The sequence below is a fragment of the Microcaecilia unicolor genome, chromosome 7 (assembly GCF_901765095.1).
Source record: "Microcaecilia unicolor chromosome 7, aMicUni1.1, whole genome shotgun sequence".
Lineage (NCBI taxonomy): Eukaryota > Metazoa > Chordata > Amphibia > Gymnophiona > Siphonopidae > Microcaecilia > Microcaecilia unicolor.
Genome location: NC_044037.1, coordinates 122,184,003 through 122,200,961, shown reverse-complemented (window position 1 = coordinate 122,200,961; position 16,959 = coordinate 122,184,003). Strand labels below are relative to the sequence as shown.

Genomic DNA, 16,959 nt, shown 5'->3' with positions numbered 1-16,959 from the left:
ATACTTTATCCCGAACCATGCGCTTTTGAGCAACTGTCGGCCTTCCCCCCATTTCTAGTTTAAAAGCTGCTCTATTTCCTTTTTAAATGCCGATGCCAGCAGCCTGGTCCCACCCTGGTTAAGGTGGAGCCCATCCTTTCGGAATAGGCTCCCCCTTCACAGAATGTTGCCCAGTTCCTAACAAATCTAAAACCCTCCTCCCTGCACCATCGTTTCATCCACGCATTGAGACTCCGGAGCTCTGCCTGTCTCTTGGGCCCTGTGCGTGGAACAGGTAGCATTTCAGAAAATGCTACCCTAGAGGATCTGGATTTGAGCTTTCTACCTAAGAGCCTAAATTTGGCTTCCAGAACCTCTCTCCCACATTTTCCTTTGTCATTGGTACCCACATGTACCAAGACAGCCGACTCCTCCCCAGCACTATCTAAAATCCTATCTAGGTGACACGTGAGGTCCACCACCTTTGCACCATGCAGGCAAGTCACCAGGTGATCCTCACATCCACCAGCCACCCAACTATCTATATGCCTAATGATCGAATCACCAACTACAACAGCTGTCCTAACCTTTCTCTCCTGGGCAGCACTTGGAGACATATCCTCAGTGCAAGAGGATAGTACATCCCCTGGTGGGCAGGTCCTGGCTACAGGAGTACTTCCTACTTCACCAGGGTGATGCTCTCCTTCTAGGAGACCTCCCTCCTCCAAGGTAGCACAAGGGCTACCAGACTGGAGGTGGGACTTCTCTACAACATCCCTGTAGGTCTCCTCTATGTACCTCTCTGTCTTCCTCAGCTCCACCAAGTCTTCTACTCTAGCCTCAAGAGAACGGACAGGTTCCCTGAGAGCTAGGAGCTCTTTGCATCGGGCACACACATATGACATCTCACCAACTGGGAGATAATCATACGTGTGACACTCAATGCAAAAGACTGGATAGCACCCCTCTTGCTGCTGGACTGCTGACTCCCTCTTAGTGTTTTTGAGTTTTTCAATAATTTAAAACTTGCTACAGTATTAAGGATGTTAGCCTAATATAAAAGTGTCTTTTAGTTTATATAGTATATTGTATGATTTAGTTAGAGTTTCCTTCTTAGATGGTAATGAAATGTATTTAAAACTCTGTAAGAGCACTCCTTGCTTGTTACCCTAATTACAATAACTGATTATAAATGAAGAGGAATTCGAAAAGAAACATCTGCAAAGGAAATGACCCCAGGAGTATCCTGGCTCTTCTGACCAAGATGTATACCAGGTCTACAGACCATTCCCAGTGGAATTTGTGAAACACGACCCAACCCCGCAGCCAACCGCTGCGAGTCCATGCCGAGCGTGGCGGCTGTGGAGTGAGAGGCCTGCACCCAACCTAGAAAAAGTCAGTGCCCTTGCGTCTGCCTGCATGCTGATCCCCCCCATCGCACTGAGGCTGACGTTGAGATCCCTACCTCCGACCAAAGTCACAGCTGTCAGACTCAAGGAATCTTAGTGTCCTGGAGCACCACCACTGAGCACTGACCTGTCCTGAACCCAGCTGCAGAAAAGAAAACATCAGACAAAAGGAGCAAAAATGACTAGCGGCGTTGGAACCAATCAACTATACTAACTGACTTGCTGAATTCAATTGGTACAGCTTCCTCCTTAAAGCCATCTTCCTCACCTCCAGTCACTGAAACACCTCCACCCGCAGTTCCACAGGAAATATACCTGATCATCTAATAGTGAGTATACGCAGATTCACAGGAAAACACCTGCACACACAACTGTGAGCAAGCGAAATACTATGAGATAAATAAACCATTCAACAATAAAATAGAATATTACAGACATTATCCCAGGACAAAGACCTACAATATAACCACCAAAGTGGGCGCCTAGTAACTCAAAGAGAACCAACACCATAATGTACACTATCAAAATACTCCTAATAATTTACTTCCTATCCCTGATCCACTATACACTCACCACCCCTCTCACAGAAACCAATATCATACCCACAATACATAACTTCATCAGATGGTCCATAAACAAGTTACCTCTTCTAACCAACAATAACCAAAATAGCAGAACCCCCAATACGAGGACAAAAACAAAACAAAGGACAGAAAAATTATGGCAAATCCACACCACAAGAGAACAGACAAATAATAAAATTCAGCACAACAGCAAACACAGCAGACCCCTACCAAAAAATCAAAGTGGGATACACAAACGCCAGGTCAACAAAACAACAATAATAGCAGACTGGATCACATCAGACAATCTTGACCTACTACTTATAACCGAAACCTGGATCCACGATCAAAAGGACCTCATAATCCTAGATCTGGGTCCCACAGGATACAAAATCACTCACTGGACAAGAAATGGAAAAAGAGGCGGAGGCATAGCACTAATCCATAGATCCCACCTCACCATAGAAATCGTAGCCGAGTCCATAACGCCCCAACTTGAGATTGCCTCAGTTAGAATCTTGGTGTGAGATAGTAATCTTCTCTGCATTTAGAGAGAGCAATTCATATGCTCCACTGTCAATCAGTATACAACTGTGCACTCACTGATCGACCCCTGATGAAGGCTTTTTTAAAAGCCGAAACATGGACCGTGTAGGGTCCAAATAAAATTACTTTTGGAGCATCTTACCCTGAGTTTGAACTGATCTCTTGAAGGTGGTTTCTTTTCCACTTTCTTGTGTTGCTGTTGAATTTTTGTGGATATTGTGAACCCCCTTTTTGGCTTCTCAGTTAGAATCTACCATCCAACCTTGCTCAGTCACCTAAACTGTGTATTGTTTTATAGACCACCAGGAAACTGGTACAACTGCTAATCACACTTCATGGCGTTTATATCAAACAACTGTATCTAATTCCAACCTACTTATAATAGGTGACATAAATCTACACCTAGAAGACCACAAATCTACCAATGCACATGAATGCATGGAATTCCTCCAATTATGGGGCCTAAACTGGCCGCGGATGCAAGCAACACACATCAAAGGACACACACTCGACCTCATTGCATATAAATGACGTCTGACAGGAACTTCGCAGTATTAGATACAAAATGGACCAAAATACCATGGTCAGAGCACCACAAATTAAACCTATCCCTACACTGGCAAAAAAAAAAAAGTCTCACACCATACACAAGAACGCACAACTTACACCACGAGAGGCCAAGTAGACTTTGTAAAATTTTGGCAACATATACAACAATGAATGGACAGCACAAACAGACTTGATACAATATCTCCTAAACTGGGATAACAGATGTAGAAGCATATTAGACGAAATAGCACCACTACAAACAAGAACCTCCCGCAGACACAACTCGATACCATGGTACAACAAAGAACTGAAAAAACTAAAAACACTAACCAGGAGGCTGGAACGAGCATGGACAAAAACAAAAGATGCGCATACACTCCACGAATGGAAACAAATGCAACAAAAATACAAATATGCAATGGAGGAGTGGCCTAGTGGTTAGGGTGGTGGACTCTGGTCCTGGGGAACTGAGTTCAATTCCCACTTCAGGCACAGGCAGCTCCTTGTGACTCTGGGCAAGTCACTTAACCCTCCATTGCCCCAGGTACAAATAAGTACCTGTATATGTAAGCCGCATTGAGCCTGCCATGAGTGGGAAAGCGCAGGGTACAAATATAACTAAAAAAAAAAATAATAATAAAATTAAAAAAAAGACAAACTAAAAGATCCTATTACAAAACCAAGATAGGATTAGACTATAAGGACACACATAAATTATACCAACTTGTGAATAAACTACTAGACACCACATCAGTCACCAAAATTAAATACAGACACACCATCTGCAGACAACCTCGCCAAATACTGCAAAGAAAAAATTACAAACCTACGATCTACACTACCTCAGAATTACACTGACATCGATAAATTCATGGACTGCATGGACCCAATCCCAGATGAATAACGAGCAGATCGAACATGGTTAAATTTCACTCTCCTCACTAGTGAATTCGTAGCCCAAGCGATCAATAGGTTCGCTAAATCCCACTGTAAACTGGACGCGTGCCCCAGCTACCTAATAAAATCAGCCCATCAACGCTTCATAGCAGACCTCCCACAGGCAACTTACTGAATACCTAAACAAATTCTCAATACTACACGAATCTCAATCAGGATTTCGCTCCAACCACAGCACCGAAACAGTAATAATCACTCTCCTAACTAAATTCAAACAAGAAATTGCAACAGGTAAAAGTGTACTCCTACTACAATTCAATATGTCAAGTGTGTTTGATATGGTAAACCACAAAATACTAAAGTGGCCAAAAACATTCAACAGTTTTTTTGTTTTTTTTTTGTTACATTTGTACCCCACATTTTCCCACTCATGGCAGGCTCAAAGCGGCTTACATGGGGCAATGGAGGGTTAAGTGCCTGAAGTGGGAATCGAACTCAGTTCCTTAGTTCCCCAGGACCAAAGTCCACCACCCTAACCACTAGGCCACTCCTGCTATTTGTGTTATATAAATGGAGGAAAAAAGCCTCTGTATTCCCGCTTCAGAACATGATCGCGTCTGTTACAACGGGATGGAATCTTCATTGGCTAAAAACCTCCAAATGTAACTTTAATAAACAAATAATCGCATTTAACGAACACTTATCTTTAGTGCCGCCAATGTAGTTGCAATTTGGTTTCACTCTTGTACGCCCGACGGGGTCCCGTTTTGCCGTAGCAGGCTTTATCAAGGGAATAACCTCATGCTACAATGTGAATCTGTAGATAAAGGAGCAAATTAGCCCCTGTACCAATGCCATGCTCATGCACTTAGTTACGGTTTACACTCATTTATCTGACTTGCTTGCTGTGCTGTGCGATATTATTTAACAAACCAGTATTGCCTAGAAAATGACGTCTTAAAACTATCACCCTATGATGTCACTGCTGTGTGATTGGTTGGCATGTCGTCAGGAAATCTACAGACAAGATCTTAAAGGGTCCATTCTACAAAAAAGTGGCCCATTGGATCGTAGTGTTCAAACCTTTAGGCTCTAAAGATTTGAGTCTGAAGATCCACCGTTGTTCTACTTGAAGGAGATGTTTGGCTCTGTTCCCACCTCTAATGTGACATATAAGAGCATTTAGACCAGACGTGTTGACTCTATGAAAGAAGTTGGGATCATCAGCATTTGGAGCATAAACATTAACTAGTATTATGGGATTATCATCCAGGGTGCCTTCCATACGAGACCATCTCCCTTTACTGTCAGTGACATGAGAAATTAAGTAGTTGGGATCATCAGCATTTGGAGCATAAACATTAACTAGTATTATGGGATTATCATCCAGGGTGTCTTCCAGATGAGACCATCTCCCTTCACTGTGAGTAACATGAGAATCTAACTGGAAAGGCAGGGAATTCCTAAGGAAAGTAACGACGCCATTTTTCCGACCCTTTGCAGGGCTAGCGAAACAACGGTCAAACCATTTACCCAAAGCTTAGAACTTTCTTGTGCATCCAAATGAGTTTCTTGTAAAAAAAAACAGATATCTGCTTTTTTCTTCCTCAGATATATAAAATGAGCTTTTTCCTTTTGATGGGATTGGAGATTCCTTTTATATTGAGAGACAGTATTCGCAGATTAATCATAGGAGTATATTAAATGCGGAACAAACCAAGTCATGCCAAACCAGAGAGCATATGCATGAAGAGATATTAAGCAAGCTTAGAATCCTCCCAAAAAAGGAAAAGGAATGCACATAAAATAAAATGCGGGATTTCAATAAGCAAAAACGCTTAAGGGGAGAAAACGCGCTCCAAAAAAGAGATTTTGCTGCATCAGGGCACGCAGCGCTTTAATATCGTCGGTGAGGGACTCAGCTTTTTCCTGCGGTAATGGCGTCTGGAGAGCCTTGTCAGGAGTGGGCGCATCCGACTTGTTCCGTTTCGAGGCAGGATGAAGAGGGTAAGATCCGTCGTTCCTGTTTGTTTTTGACACCATGGATTCAGGCATCTAAAGTGCCGAGGCTAGGGCGAAAAAAGAAAAAATGCTGGCTGCTACAGACTTTTCAGTGCTGAAGCTGGCGAGAGAGTTAGCCCTACACTTCCATGGCGGTTACGGTCATGTGACCACCCCCACACTTTCATGTTCAATCACCTGGAATAGTTTTCCATTTGTTCCATCTTTGTATGTAAAATAAGATTATCTTGAACAGGAGCATTTAGAGATGACTTAATTTCTTTAGTGTCTATCTCTAAAGTCTCAATTCTCTGTAAATGATCACTCTCAATAAATTTGCCAATTCTGGTATCGTAGTTACTAAAGAACTTAAATCCGTTGAACATTTAGAAATCGAAGTGTCTGTTTTCAAGAGCATAGATCAAATACCTTGTAAAGAAACTTCAGGCATAGATCCAGTTGTTACGGGCGCTATCTCTGAAGTTCCAATCACACTCCCAAGACTCCCCAAGGCTCCTAGAGCTGCAGACACCATTCCACTTGAGGCAGCTAGTTGCTGCTTCTGGAGGTCAACCAAAATAAGGTTCCCTGCCGACGTATCCACATGGACCTCGGCACCGGCTAGAACATTCTGGCTTTCCAAAGAGCTTTCTCTGGTAGACAGTGCTGCCATTGTGCTCACTGTTGAGTCCACTGCACATAGGAGCAGCCCCTCTTGGGGAGAGAGGATTCCAAGTGGCCTGGGAGACACTTCATTCCGAAGCGGTACTAGAGCTCCACTTCCAGACACCGCAGCAGGAGACGAACCCACAGAACAAGAGAGAGGAAAAAAAATTTTCAATGCTTTCTCTGTCGAAGCACAGCTCTTGAAAAAGCCTGTAAGCGAAACGGATGGGGCCACCATTGGGCAACAGATAAGTGTTCGACTTTATTTGTGAAAATAACTGCTTCATAGCATTTCATAAGAATTGGTAAAGGTTTTTGTGAACCAAATAAAATTTGAAGTTAGCATTGAGATTGGTAATATATTTTTAAAAAGTTTACAAAAAAAGAATAAATTTGCTAAAATCTTTTTGGAAATAAATTAAAAGTTGAAGTAATTGTTTGAAACAAGGTTTTTATGACCAGTGATGAACACCACGCCCACAGTTAAAGCCGCTGAAAATTGAAAGTAAGCGGTCAGGCGTTTTGAGGTCTTTTCCTTGCCTTTTAGAAATATTTTGTAAAAATTAAACATTATATTTCCATATAAGTTTTACTGGATTCCTCTTCATCTGTTTGGTGACCTTATGCTTTGGAGTCCTTTATGGTGATCCTCCTACCATCAGCTGCATAGCCAAAAAATAAATTAGGAAGAGTTATCCTGAAAGACCATGCCCCTGGAAGTTCTCACTGGATGTGTCCCGATTTGAAGACTGAATATAAAGAAGGTCAGGAAGGCACGCCATTTCTGGTCACAGAGTTGCCATAACATTCACTCCATGGACATACAGTATGTCCAGTCTTTGTTCCTGGTCACTCTGATATTCCTGGTTTTACCCAGGGACTTCCTAACCCACACCTAGCTCTACACAGCTACTTCCTGGCCTTTAGCTTCTTCAGGTATGCTACTATTTTAGAGTGCAAGTACCCTGCTACCAAACTTCTTTCACACAATAGTGGATTATAGAGAAACCACCTAAATATTAATCTTCTGACTAGCGGTAAATCAAATATTAATAAACTTGAAACTGAAAAAGCTTCCTGAGCCATTACTGGGTGTCACAGGCTCAGGCTCTCAGACACTGGCACCACGTGAGCCCTTGGACTGCTGCCAACAAGCGGCAGCAGTAGGCAAGACCCTCAACCAGGACTGGGTAAGCAAGCAAGGCAGGAGAAGCTGTAGACAGGCAAAGCTGGAACCACAGGACTGGAACTACAGCAGTAGGCAGGCAGGGAATAAGCAGGACAGAGCAACTGGTTTTCACCTGCGCTTGACCACCATTCCCCAGGGGTTGAGCCCCCAGGTGCAGGCGGCCGGCAGGATTTACTGGACCTAGCTTGCAGAGAGACTAGACCAACAGGATACTAAACAAGCTTGACTAACACAGGGTTCTGGACTACTGAGGATAGGGGATTCTCAGACAGGGAATAGGATACAGAACAAGCTTGACAGAAACAGGGTTAAGGTTCAAAACAGGAGTGCCCACAGGCACCCAGACAAGAGCAAGACATACAGGTAAGACACAAGACAAGGCAGAAGTGCTCCTACAGCACCAGAAGGGTAAAGCAGGGAAGCTTAAACAAGCAGGCAGAAGTGCTCCTAACAGCACAGCAAGACAGAAGTGCTCCTATCAGCACCAAACACTAACCTGGACCTTTGGCGTTTGCAAAGGCAAAGCAGAAAGTTTCCAGGTGGCTAATAAGCCCATCAGCAGGTGAGGCTCAGCTGCAGCAATCTCAAGGCAGCTAAGGGTGAGGCTAGCTGCCAAACTTCCAAGCAAGACTGGAGGGTTAAAATATCTGGACTGGACTGAAAAGAGAGTCTGGAAAGTCTATGGCAGCCACCGCTTCTGGCCACCAGAGGGCGAGAGGAGCACAAACCAAGAAAAAGTCACAATCGTGACACTGGGCTTGCTTCAGTAAGTACTGCTCCAACTGATCTTTAAGATATTGTGTTCTGATCTCCTATAGAGTAAAATGGGGGAATACCTGAGGAAGGAGCTGATGGGATGGGAGGATGAACGAGAAGTGGAAGGACAGTGATCCAAGCTGAAAGAAGCTATAAATAGGGCCACAAACCTTTATGTAAAGAGAGTAAATAAAAGCAAGAGAAAAAGGAAACCAATATGGTTCTCCAAACAAGTGGCTGAGAAAATAAAGGCTAAAGAGTTGGCGTTCCTGAAATACAGAAAGACTCAAGAAGAGGAACACAGGGAGGAATACCGGAGGAAACTGAAAGAAGCCAAGAAAGAGATACGTCTGGCGAAAGCGCAAACGGAAGAACAAATGGCTAGAAATGTAAGGAGGGGTGACAAAACTTTCTTCAGGTGTATTAGTGAAAGGAGGAAGACTAAAAAGGGAATTGTGAGACTGAAAGATGCTGAGAACCACTATGTAGATAATGATGAAGAAAAAGCAAATTTGCTAAATAGATACTTTTGTTCTATTTTCACAGAAGAAAATCCTAGAGCAGGACCGCAATGGACTGGCAAAAGTACATGTGAGAATGGAGTGGATATAGCACCATTCACGGAAGACAGTGTGTATGAACAACTTAAAAATCTAAAGGTGGACAAAGCAGTGGGACCGGATGGGATCCACCCCAGGATATTGAGGGAGCTCAGAGAGGTTCTGGCGGGTCCTCTTAAAGATTTGTTTAATAAATCCTTGCAGACAGGAGAGGTTCTGTGGGATTGGAGAACAGCAGAGGTGGTCCTTCTTCACAAAAGTGGTGATAGGGAAGAAGCTGGAAACTACAGGCCGGTAAGCCTCACTTCAATTATTGGAAAAGTAATGGAAGTGATGCTGAAGGAAAGGATAGTGAATTTCTTGGAAGCAAATAAGTTGCAAGATCCACGACAACATGGTTTTACCAAAGGTAAATCGTGCCAAATGAATCTCATTGAATTCTTTGACTGGGTGACCGGAGAATTAAATCAAGGATGTGCTATGGACGTAATCTACTTAGATTTCAGTAAAGCTTTTGGCACGGTTCCCCACAGGAGGCTCTTGAATAAACTAACGGGCTGAAGATAGGACCCGAAGTGGTGAACTGGATTAGGAACTGGTTGACGGACAGACGCCAGAGGGTGGTGGTAAATGGAGTTCGCTCGGAGGAGAGAAAGGTGAGTAGTGGAGTGCCTCAGGGATCGGTGCTGGGGCCAATTCTAATCAATATATTTGTGAGTGATATTGCTGAAGGGTTAGAAGATAAAGTTTGCCTTTTTGCGGATGACACCAAGATTTGCAACAGAGTGGCCACTCCGGAGGGAGTGGAAAGCATGAAAAAAGATCTGCGGAAGCTAGAAGAATGGTCTAACATTTGGCAATTAAAATTCAATGTGAAGAAATGCAAAGTGATGCACTTAGGGAGTAGAAATCCACGGGAGATGTATGTGTTAGGCGGTGAGAGTCTGATAGGTACGGACGGGGAGAGGGATCTTGGGGTGATAGTATCTGAGGACCTGAAGGCGACGAATAGTATCTGAAGACCTGAAGGCGACGAAACAGTGTGACAAGGCGGTGGCCGTAGCTAGAAGATTGCTAGGTTGAATAGAGAGAGGTGTGACCAGCAGAAGAAAAGAGGTTTTAATACCCCTGTATAAGACGTTGGTGAGGCCCCACCTGGAGTATTGTGTTCAGTTTTGGAGGCCGTATCTTGTGAAGGATGTTAAAAAAAAATGGAAGCGGTGCAAAGAAAAGCTACGAGGATGGTATGGGGATTACGTTCCAAGACGTATGAAGAGAGGCTTGCAAAGAAAAGCTACGAGAATGGTATGGGATTTGCGTTACAAGACGTATGAGGAGAGACTTGTTGACCTGAACATGTATACCCTGGAGGAAAGGAGAAACAGGGGTGATATGATACAGACATTCAAATATTTGAAAGGTATGAATCCACAAACGAGCCTTTTCCGGAGATGGGAAGGCAGTAGAACGAAAGGACATGAAATGAGATTGAAGGGGGGCAGACTCAAGAAAAATGTCAGGATGTATTTTTTCACGGAGAGAGTGGTGGATGCTTGGAATACCCTCCTGCGTGAGGTGGTGGAGAGGAAAATGGTAACGGAATTCAAACATGCGTGGGATAAACATAAAGGAATCCTGCTCAGAAGGAAGGGATCCCCAGAAGCATAGCCAGTGGTGGGAGGCAGGGCTGGTGGTTGGGAGGTGGGGATAGTGCTGGGCAGACTTATACGGTCTGTGCCAGAGCCGGTGGTGGGAGGCGGGGATAGTGCTGGGCAGACTTATACGGTCTGTGCCCTGAAAAAGACAGGTACAAATCAAGGTAAGGTATACACAAAAAATGGCAATGTGAGTTTATCTTCGTGGGCAGACTGGGTGGACCGTGCACGTCTTTTTCTGCCGTCATCTACTATGTTACTATGTTACTACAGTGGTGGAAATAAGTATTTGATCCCTTGCTGATTTTGTAAGTTTGCCCACTGACAAAGACATGAGCAGCCCATAATTGAAGGGTAGGTTATTGGTAACAGTGAGAGATAGCACATCACAAATTAAATCCTGAAAATCACATTGTGGAAAGTATATGAATTTATTTGCATTCTGCAGAGGGAAATAAGTATTTGATCCCCCACCAACCAGTAAGAGATCTGGCCCCTACAGACCAGGTAGATGCTCCAAATCAACTCGTTACCTGCATGACAGACAGCTGTCGGCAATGGTCACCTGTATGAAAGACACCTGTCCACAGACTCAGTGAATCAGTCAGACTCTAACCTCTACAAAATGGCCAAGAGCAAGGAGCTGTCTAAGGATGTCAGGGACAAGATCATACACCTGCACAAGGCTGGAATGGGCTACAAAACCATCAGTAAGACGCTGGGCGAGAAGGAGACAACTGTTGGTGCCATAGTAAGAAAATGGAAGAAGTACAAAATGACTGTCAATCGACAAAGATCTGGGGCTCCACGCAAAATCTCACCTCGTGGGGTATCCTTGATCATGAGGAAGGTTAGAAATCAGCCTACAACTACAAGGGGGGAACTTGTCAATGATCTCAAGGCAGCTGGGACCACTGTCACCACGAAAACCATTGGTAACACATTACGACATAACGGATTGCAATCCTGCAGTGCCCGCAAGGTCCCCCTGCTCCGGAAGGCACATGTGACGGCCCGTCTGAAGTTTGCCAGTGAACACCTGGATGATGCCGAGAGTGATTGGGAGAAGGTGCTGTGGTCAGATGAGACAAAAATTGAGCTCTTTGGCATGAACTCAACTCGCCGTGTTTGGAGGAAGAGAAATGCTGCCTATGACCCAAAGAACACCGTCCCCACTGTCAAGCATGGAGGTGGAAATGTTATGTTTTGGGGGTGTTTCTCTGCTAAGGGCACAGGACTACTTCACCGCATCAATGGGAGAATGGATGGGGCCATGTACCGTACAATTCTGAGTGACAACCTCCTTCCCTCCGCCAGGGCCTTAAAAATGGGTCGTGGCTGGGTCTTCCAGCACGACAATGACCCAAAACATACAGCCAAGGCAACAAAGGAGTGGCTCAGGAAGAAGCACATTAGGGTCATGGAGTGGCCTAGCCAGTCACCAGACCTTAATCCCATTGAAAACTTATGGAGGGAGCTGAAGCTGCGAGTTGCCAAGCGACAGCCCAGAACTCTTAATGATTTAGAGATGATCTGCAAAGAGGAGTGGACCAAAATTCCTCCTGACATGTGTGCAAACCTCATCATCAACTACAGAAGACGTCTGACCGCTGTGCTTGCCAACAAGGGTTTTGCCACCAAGTATTAGGTCTTGTTTGCCAGAGGGATTAAATACTTATTTCCCTCTGCAGAATGCAAATAAATTCATATACTTTCCACAATGTGATTTTCCGGATTAAATTTGTGATGTGCTATCTCTCACTGTTACCAATAACCTACCCTTCAATTATGGGCTGCTCATGTCTTTGTCAGTGGGCAAACTTACAAAATCAGCAAGGGATCAAATACTTATTTCCACCACTGTATATAATCTTAAAATATATACTTGAGAACTAGAAACTCTTTCCTTACTTCTGCAGCCTAGTGTTGTGCATGCTATTGCATTCTGCATAATTTTGTTTGCAGGCTTTTTAGAGAATCCACAAAAAGGCAAGTTGCAATAGTCTAAATGAGAGAGAACTTGAGGTGACTTTACCCTTTAGTATCCTCTGACTAGGGGAACAGTTGCCAGATTCCACTAATATTTTATGGGGTACTGTTAGTGTTAGCACAGTCCAGATAACGGGAATCCAGATTTGTAAAATTAAATCTAGAAGGAACTCAGTTGCCTCTCTTGTTTTTTGTTTTTTTTTTCTCTTTGCTCAGCTCATGATAGTCCTGTATACAGCTTGGTCTCCACAGACAGACAGCTGATAAGTGCTGGAGATGGAGAAGTGAAGGCCTGGAACTGGAGTGAAATTGTTAAGAAGGTAAAAAAGAGCTTGTCCTTTAAAATAAAAGTTTCATCAATTCAGTTCAGCCGAACATAAGAGTGGAAATGGCTGTCTTTCAGAATGTGTTCGTTATTTCTTTTTGAAAGCAGGGGGGGGATTTAAGATTTAATAATTTTGGCCTCCAAAAATGCAGAAGAGTAAGACTTATTTATTATAAGTTTGCAACTCCTAGTGCAAAGTGCTAGGAGCTATATAGTAGCTGAAGAAAATTTTTTAACTTTTGATACATTTTTGGAGCAACACAAGGACTATTGTAGTGGTGTACAGCTGGGTACAGTAAGGTTTTGGAGGGCTCCCCATAAGGGGGTAAGGGTGAGATGTGTACCTAGGACCTTTTATGTGAACTCTACTGCATTGCCCCCTAGGGTGCCCCACTGCTCTGCTGGGATGTCTATGTGGCCAGTCTACTAAGAACGTTGGCTCATCCTACATCATAATGGCTTGGTTTTGTGCATTTTTCACTTGGATTGTTTGGCGGGGGGGGGGGGGGGGGGGGTCGAAAATGGTTCAAAAAGATGCATGAAGCACAAAACATTTAGATAATGTCTAGGAAATGGCCATTTTCAAAACAAAAAGATAAACGTTTTTCATGTTCACCACTTGAATTTTGGACATTTTCAGCAAAACATCTAAAATCAGATTTAGACATCGAAAAATGCCCCTCCATGGCTTTTCGATCATAGGTCGCTTTGAAACATTTTCATTTGAGAAAAGAGTGAGTTATAAATGCTTGTGATTATGATAAACCATCTTTATCATAGATGGCAAATTTTACCTGTTTATTTATGGGGCAGGGTGCAACTGATTAAAATGATTCTCTGAGGACAAGCAGGCTGCTTGTTCTCACGACTGGGTGACGTCCGCGGCAGCCCCCACCAACCGGAAAAAGCTTCGCGGGACGGTCGGCACGCAGGGCACGCCCACCGCGCATGCGCGGCCGTCTTCCCGCCCGTGCGCGACCGCTCCCGCCAGTTCCTTTTTTTCCGCGTCTGGAGAGAGTCGTGCTTTGCCGCTCTCTCTATTCTCAACCGCCGGAAAGTCGATCGCGTTTACGCGAACCGTTTGTTTCTTCGTTTCTTCTTTTTCTATTTGGTTTCTACACCCGGTTTTCTTTAAAAAAAAAAAAAAAAAAAACCTGAGCGTGTGGAGCACGCGCTCCCCTTTTTCCCTCGCTTCTAGCGGGGACGCCGCGTGCCGCACGGTCGTTTTCCTCTTTTTCGAGGTGTGATTTCCGCCACCATCGACGACTTTGACTTCGCCGACGCGATTTTTCCGTCGATGTCCTCGAAGGTCCCGAGTGGATTTAAAAAGTGTGGTCGGTGCGGCCGGCCGATCTCGCAGACCGACACCCACGCTTGGTGCCTCCAGTGCCTCGGGCCGGAGCACAATCTCAAGTCGTGTCCCCTGTGTCTCGGTCTCCGGAAACGGACTCAGGTTGCGAGGCAAGTTCTACGGGACCGTCTTTTTGGAACTTGCGCCGGCCCCTCGACGTCGACCTTGACGGCATCGGTATTGACGCCCGGTCCTTCGGTACTGGTATCGATGCCCGAGACATCGGCACCGATGGCATCGACCCCAGGAGAACAGGTCCCGTCGGCCCGCCGGTCCTCCGGTGAGGGTAGAGGCCGCGTGGGCAGTCGGCCCCGGTCACTCCCTCAGCCCGTGGTCCACGGGACCGAACCCTGTCTGACCCGGCTCCTCGAGACCGAGGGGGATCGTCCTCCTCCTCCATACCTCCCGGTGCCGGTGACGTGCATCGCAAGAAGGATAAGAAGCGTCGTCACCGGTCGCCCTCGGTGCATCCGGACATCGGAGAGGAGGCGATGCCGAAGCGTCCACGTCGAGAGGAGAGGTCCCCGTCGGTTGTGGAGGTACCGATGCGTCAGGGTTCCGGCACCTCGGTGCCGTCTCCTGGCCCCCATCAGCTTCTGGCGCCGACACCCCTACCGACCCCACCGCCTTTCCCGGCAGCGGGCCTGGACGAGTGCCTCAGAGCCATCCTTCCGGGGATCCTGGAAGGGCTGATGCGCCAGGCTGTGCCCCCGACGCCGATGTCTGTGGCGCCGGCGAGCTCTAGCCCGGCGCCGGGGCCGTCGACACCGCCGCCGCTTGCGGCGCCGGTCTCGACTGCTACGCAGGTGGAGTCCCCGTCGACGTCGATGGAGGGAGCTCCATCCCCGCCGGCGCGGGAGTCCACCGCTCGACGACACCGAGACCTCGGTGCCTCGACGTCGAGCCGGGCCCGGTTCAGGACTCAGCTACATGAGCTTATGTCCGATACCGAGGATGAGGCCTCGTGGGGGGAAGAGGAGGACCCTAGATATTTCTCCTCAGAGGAGTCTACGGGCCTTCCCTTGGACCCCACGCCTTCACCGGAGAGGAAGCTCTCACCTCCGGAGAGTCTCTCCTTTGCCTCCTTTGTGCGGGATATGTCTATCAGCATTCCCTTCCCCGTGGTCTCTGTGGAAGAGCCGAGGGCCGAGATGCTCGAGGTCCTCGACTATCCATCACCACCTAGAGAGTCCTCCACGGTACCGCTGCACAATGTCCTCAAGGAGACACTGCTTCGGAACTGGGTGCGACCGTTAACTAACCCCACCATTCCCAAGAAAGCAGAGTCCCAGTACAGGATCCACTCTGACCCAGAGTTAATGCGGCCCCAACTGCCCCATGACTCGGCGGTCGTGGATTCTGCTCTCAAGAGGGCACGGAGTTCGAGGGATACCGCCTCGGCGCCCCCGGGGCGGGAGTCTCGCACTCTGGACTCGTTTGGGAGGAAGGCCTACCAATCCTCCATGCTCGTGACCCGCATCCAGTCATACCTGCTCTATATGAGCATCCACATGCGGACCAATGTGCAGCAACTGGCGGACCTGGTCGATAAGGTCCCGCCGGAGCAGTCCAGGCCTTATCAGGAGGTGGTCAGGCAGCTGAAGGCGTGCAGAAAGTTCCTGTCCAGGGGTATCTATGACACCTGTGACGTGGCTTCTCGTGCTGCGGCCCAAGGTATAGTGATGCGCAGGCTTTCATGGCTGCGTGCCTCTGACCTGGACAACCGCACCCAGCAGCGACTGGCCGACGTCCCTTGCCGGGGGGATAATATTTTTGGTGAGAAGGTCGAGCAGCTGGTGGACCAGCTGCATCAGCGGGAAACCGCCCTCGACAAGCTCTCCCACCGGGCGCCTTCAGCATCCACCTCAGCAGGTGGACGTTTTTTCCCGGGCCCGGCAGGCTGCACCCTATTCTTTTGCAAAGCGTAGGTACAACCAGCCGGCCCGAAGGCCTCGTCAGGCACAGGGACAGACCCAGCGCGCTCGTTCTCGTCAACAGCGTGCGCCTAAGCAGCCCCCTGCGCCTCCACAGCAAAAGCCGGGGACGGGCTTTTGACTGGATCCACGGGAACATAGCCGCCCTCAAAGTGTCCGTACCGGACGATCTGCCGGTCGGGGGGAGGTTAAAATTTTTTCACCAAAGGTGGCCTCTCATAACCTCCGACCAGTGGGTTCTCCAAATAGTGCGGTGCGGATACGCCCTGAATTTGGCCTCCCTGCCACCAAATTGTCCTCCGGGAGCTCAATCTTTCAGCTCCCATCACAAGCAGGTACTTGCAGAGGAACTCTCCGCCCTTCTCAGCGCCAATGCGGTCGAGCCCGTACCACCCGGGCAGGAAGGGCAGGGATTCTATTCCAGGTACTTCCTTGTGGAAAAGAAAACAGGGGGGATGCGTCCCATCCTAGACCTGAGAGGCCTGAACAAATTCCTGGTCAAAGAAAAGTTCAGGATGCTTTCCTTGGGCACCCTTCTGCCAATGATTCAGAAAAACGATTGGCTATGTTCCCTGGATTTAAAGGACGCA

At 46.7% G+C, this 16,959-nt stretch overlaps 1 protein-coding gene across 2 annotated transcripts in view; it reads left to right on the top strand.

Moving 5' to 3' along the window:
* Positions 1-16,959, top strand: part of THOC6 (THO complex 6) — a 322,699-nt gene that overhangs the window by 163,924 nt on the left and 141,816 nt on the right. For both annotated transcript variants that reach the window (XM_030208909.1, XM_030208908.1), the window contains exon 4: positions 12,976-13,079. In XM_030208909.1, coding sequence (XP_030064769.1) covers positions 12,976-13,079 — 104 coding nt within the window. The remainder of the gene's footprint in view (positions 1-12,975; positions 13,080-16,959) is intronic.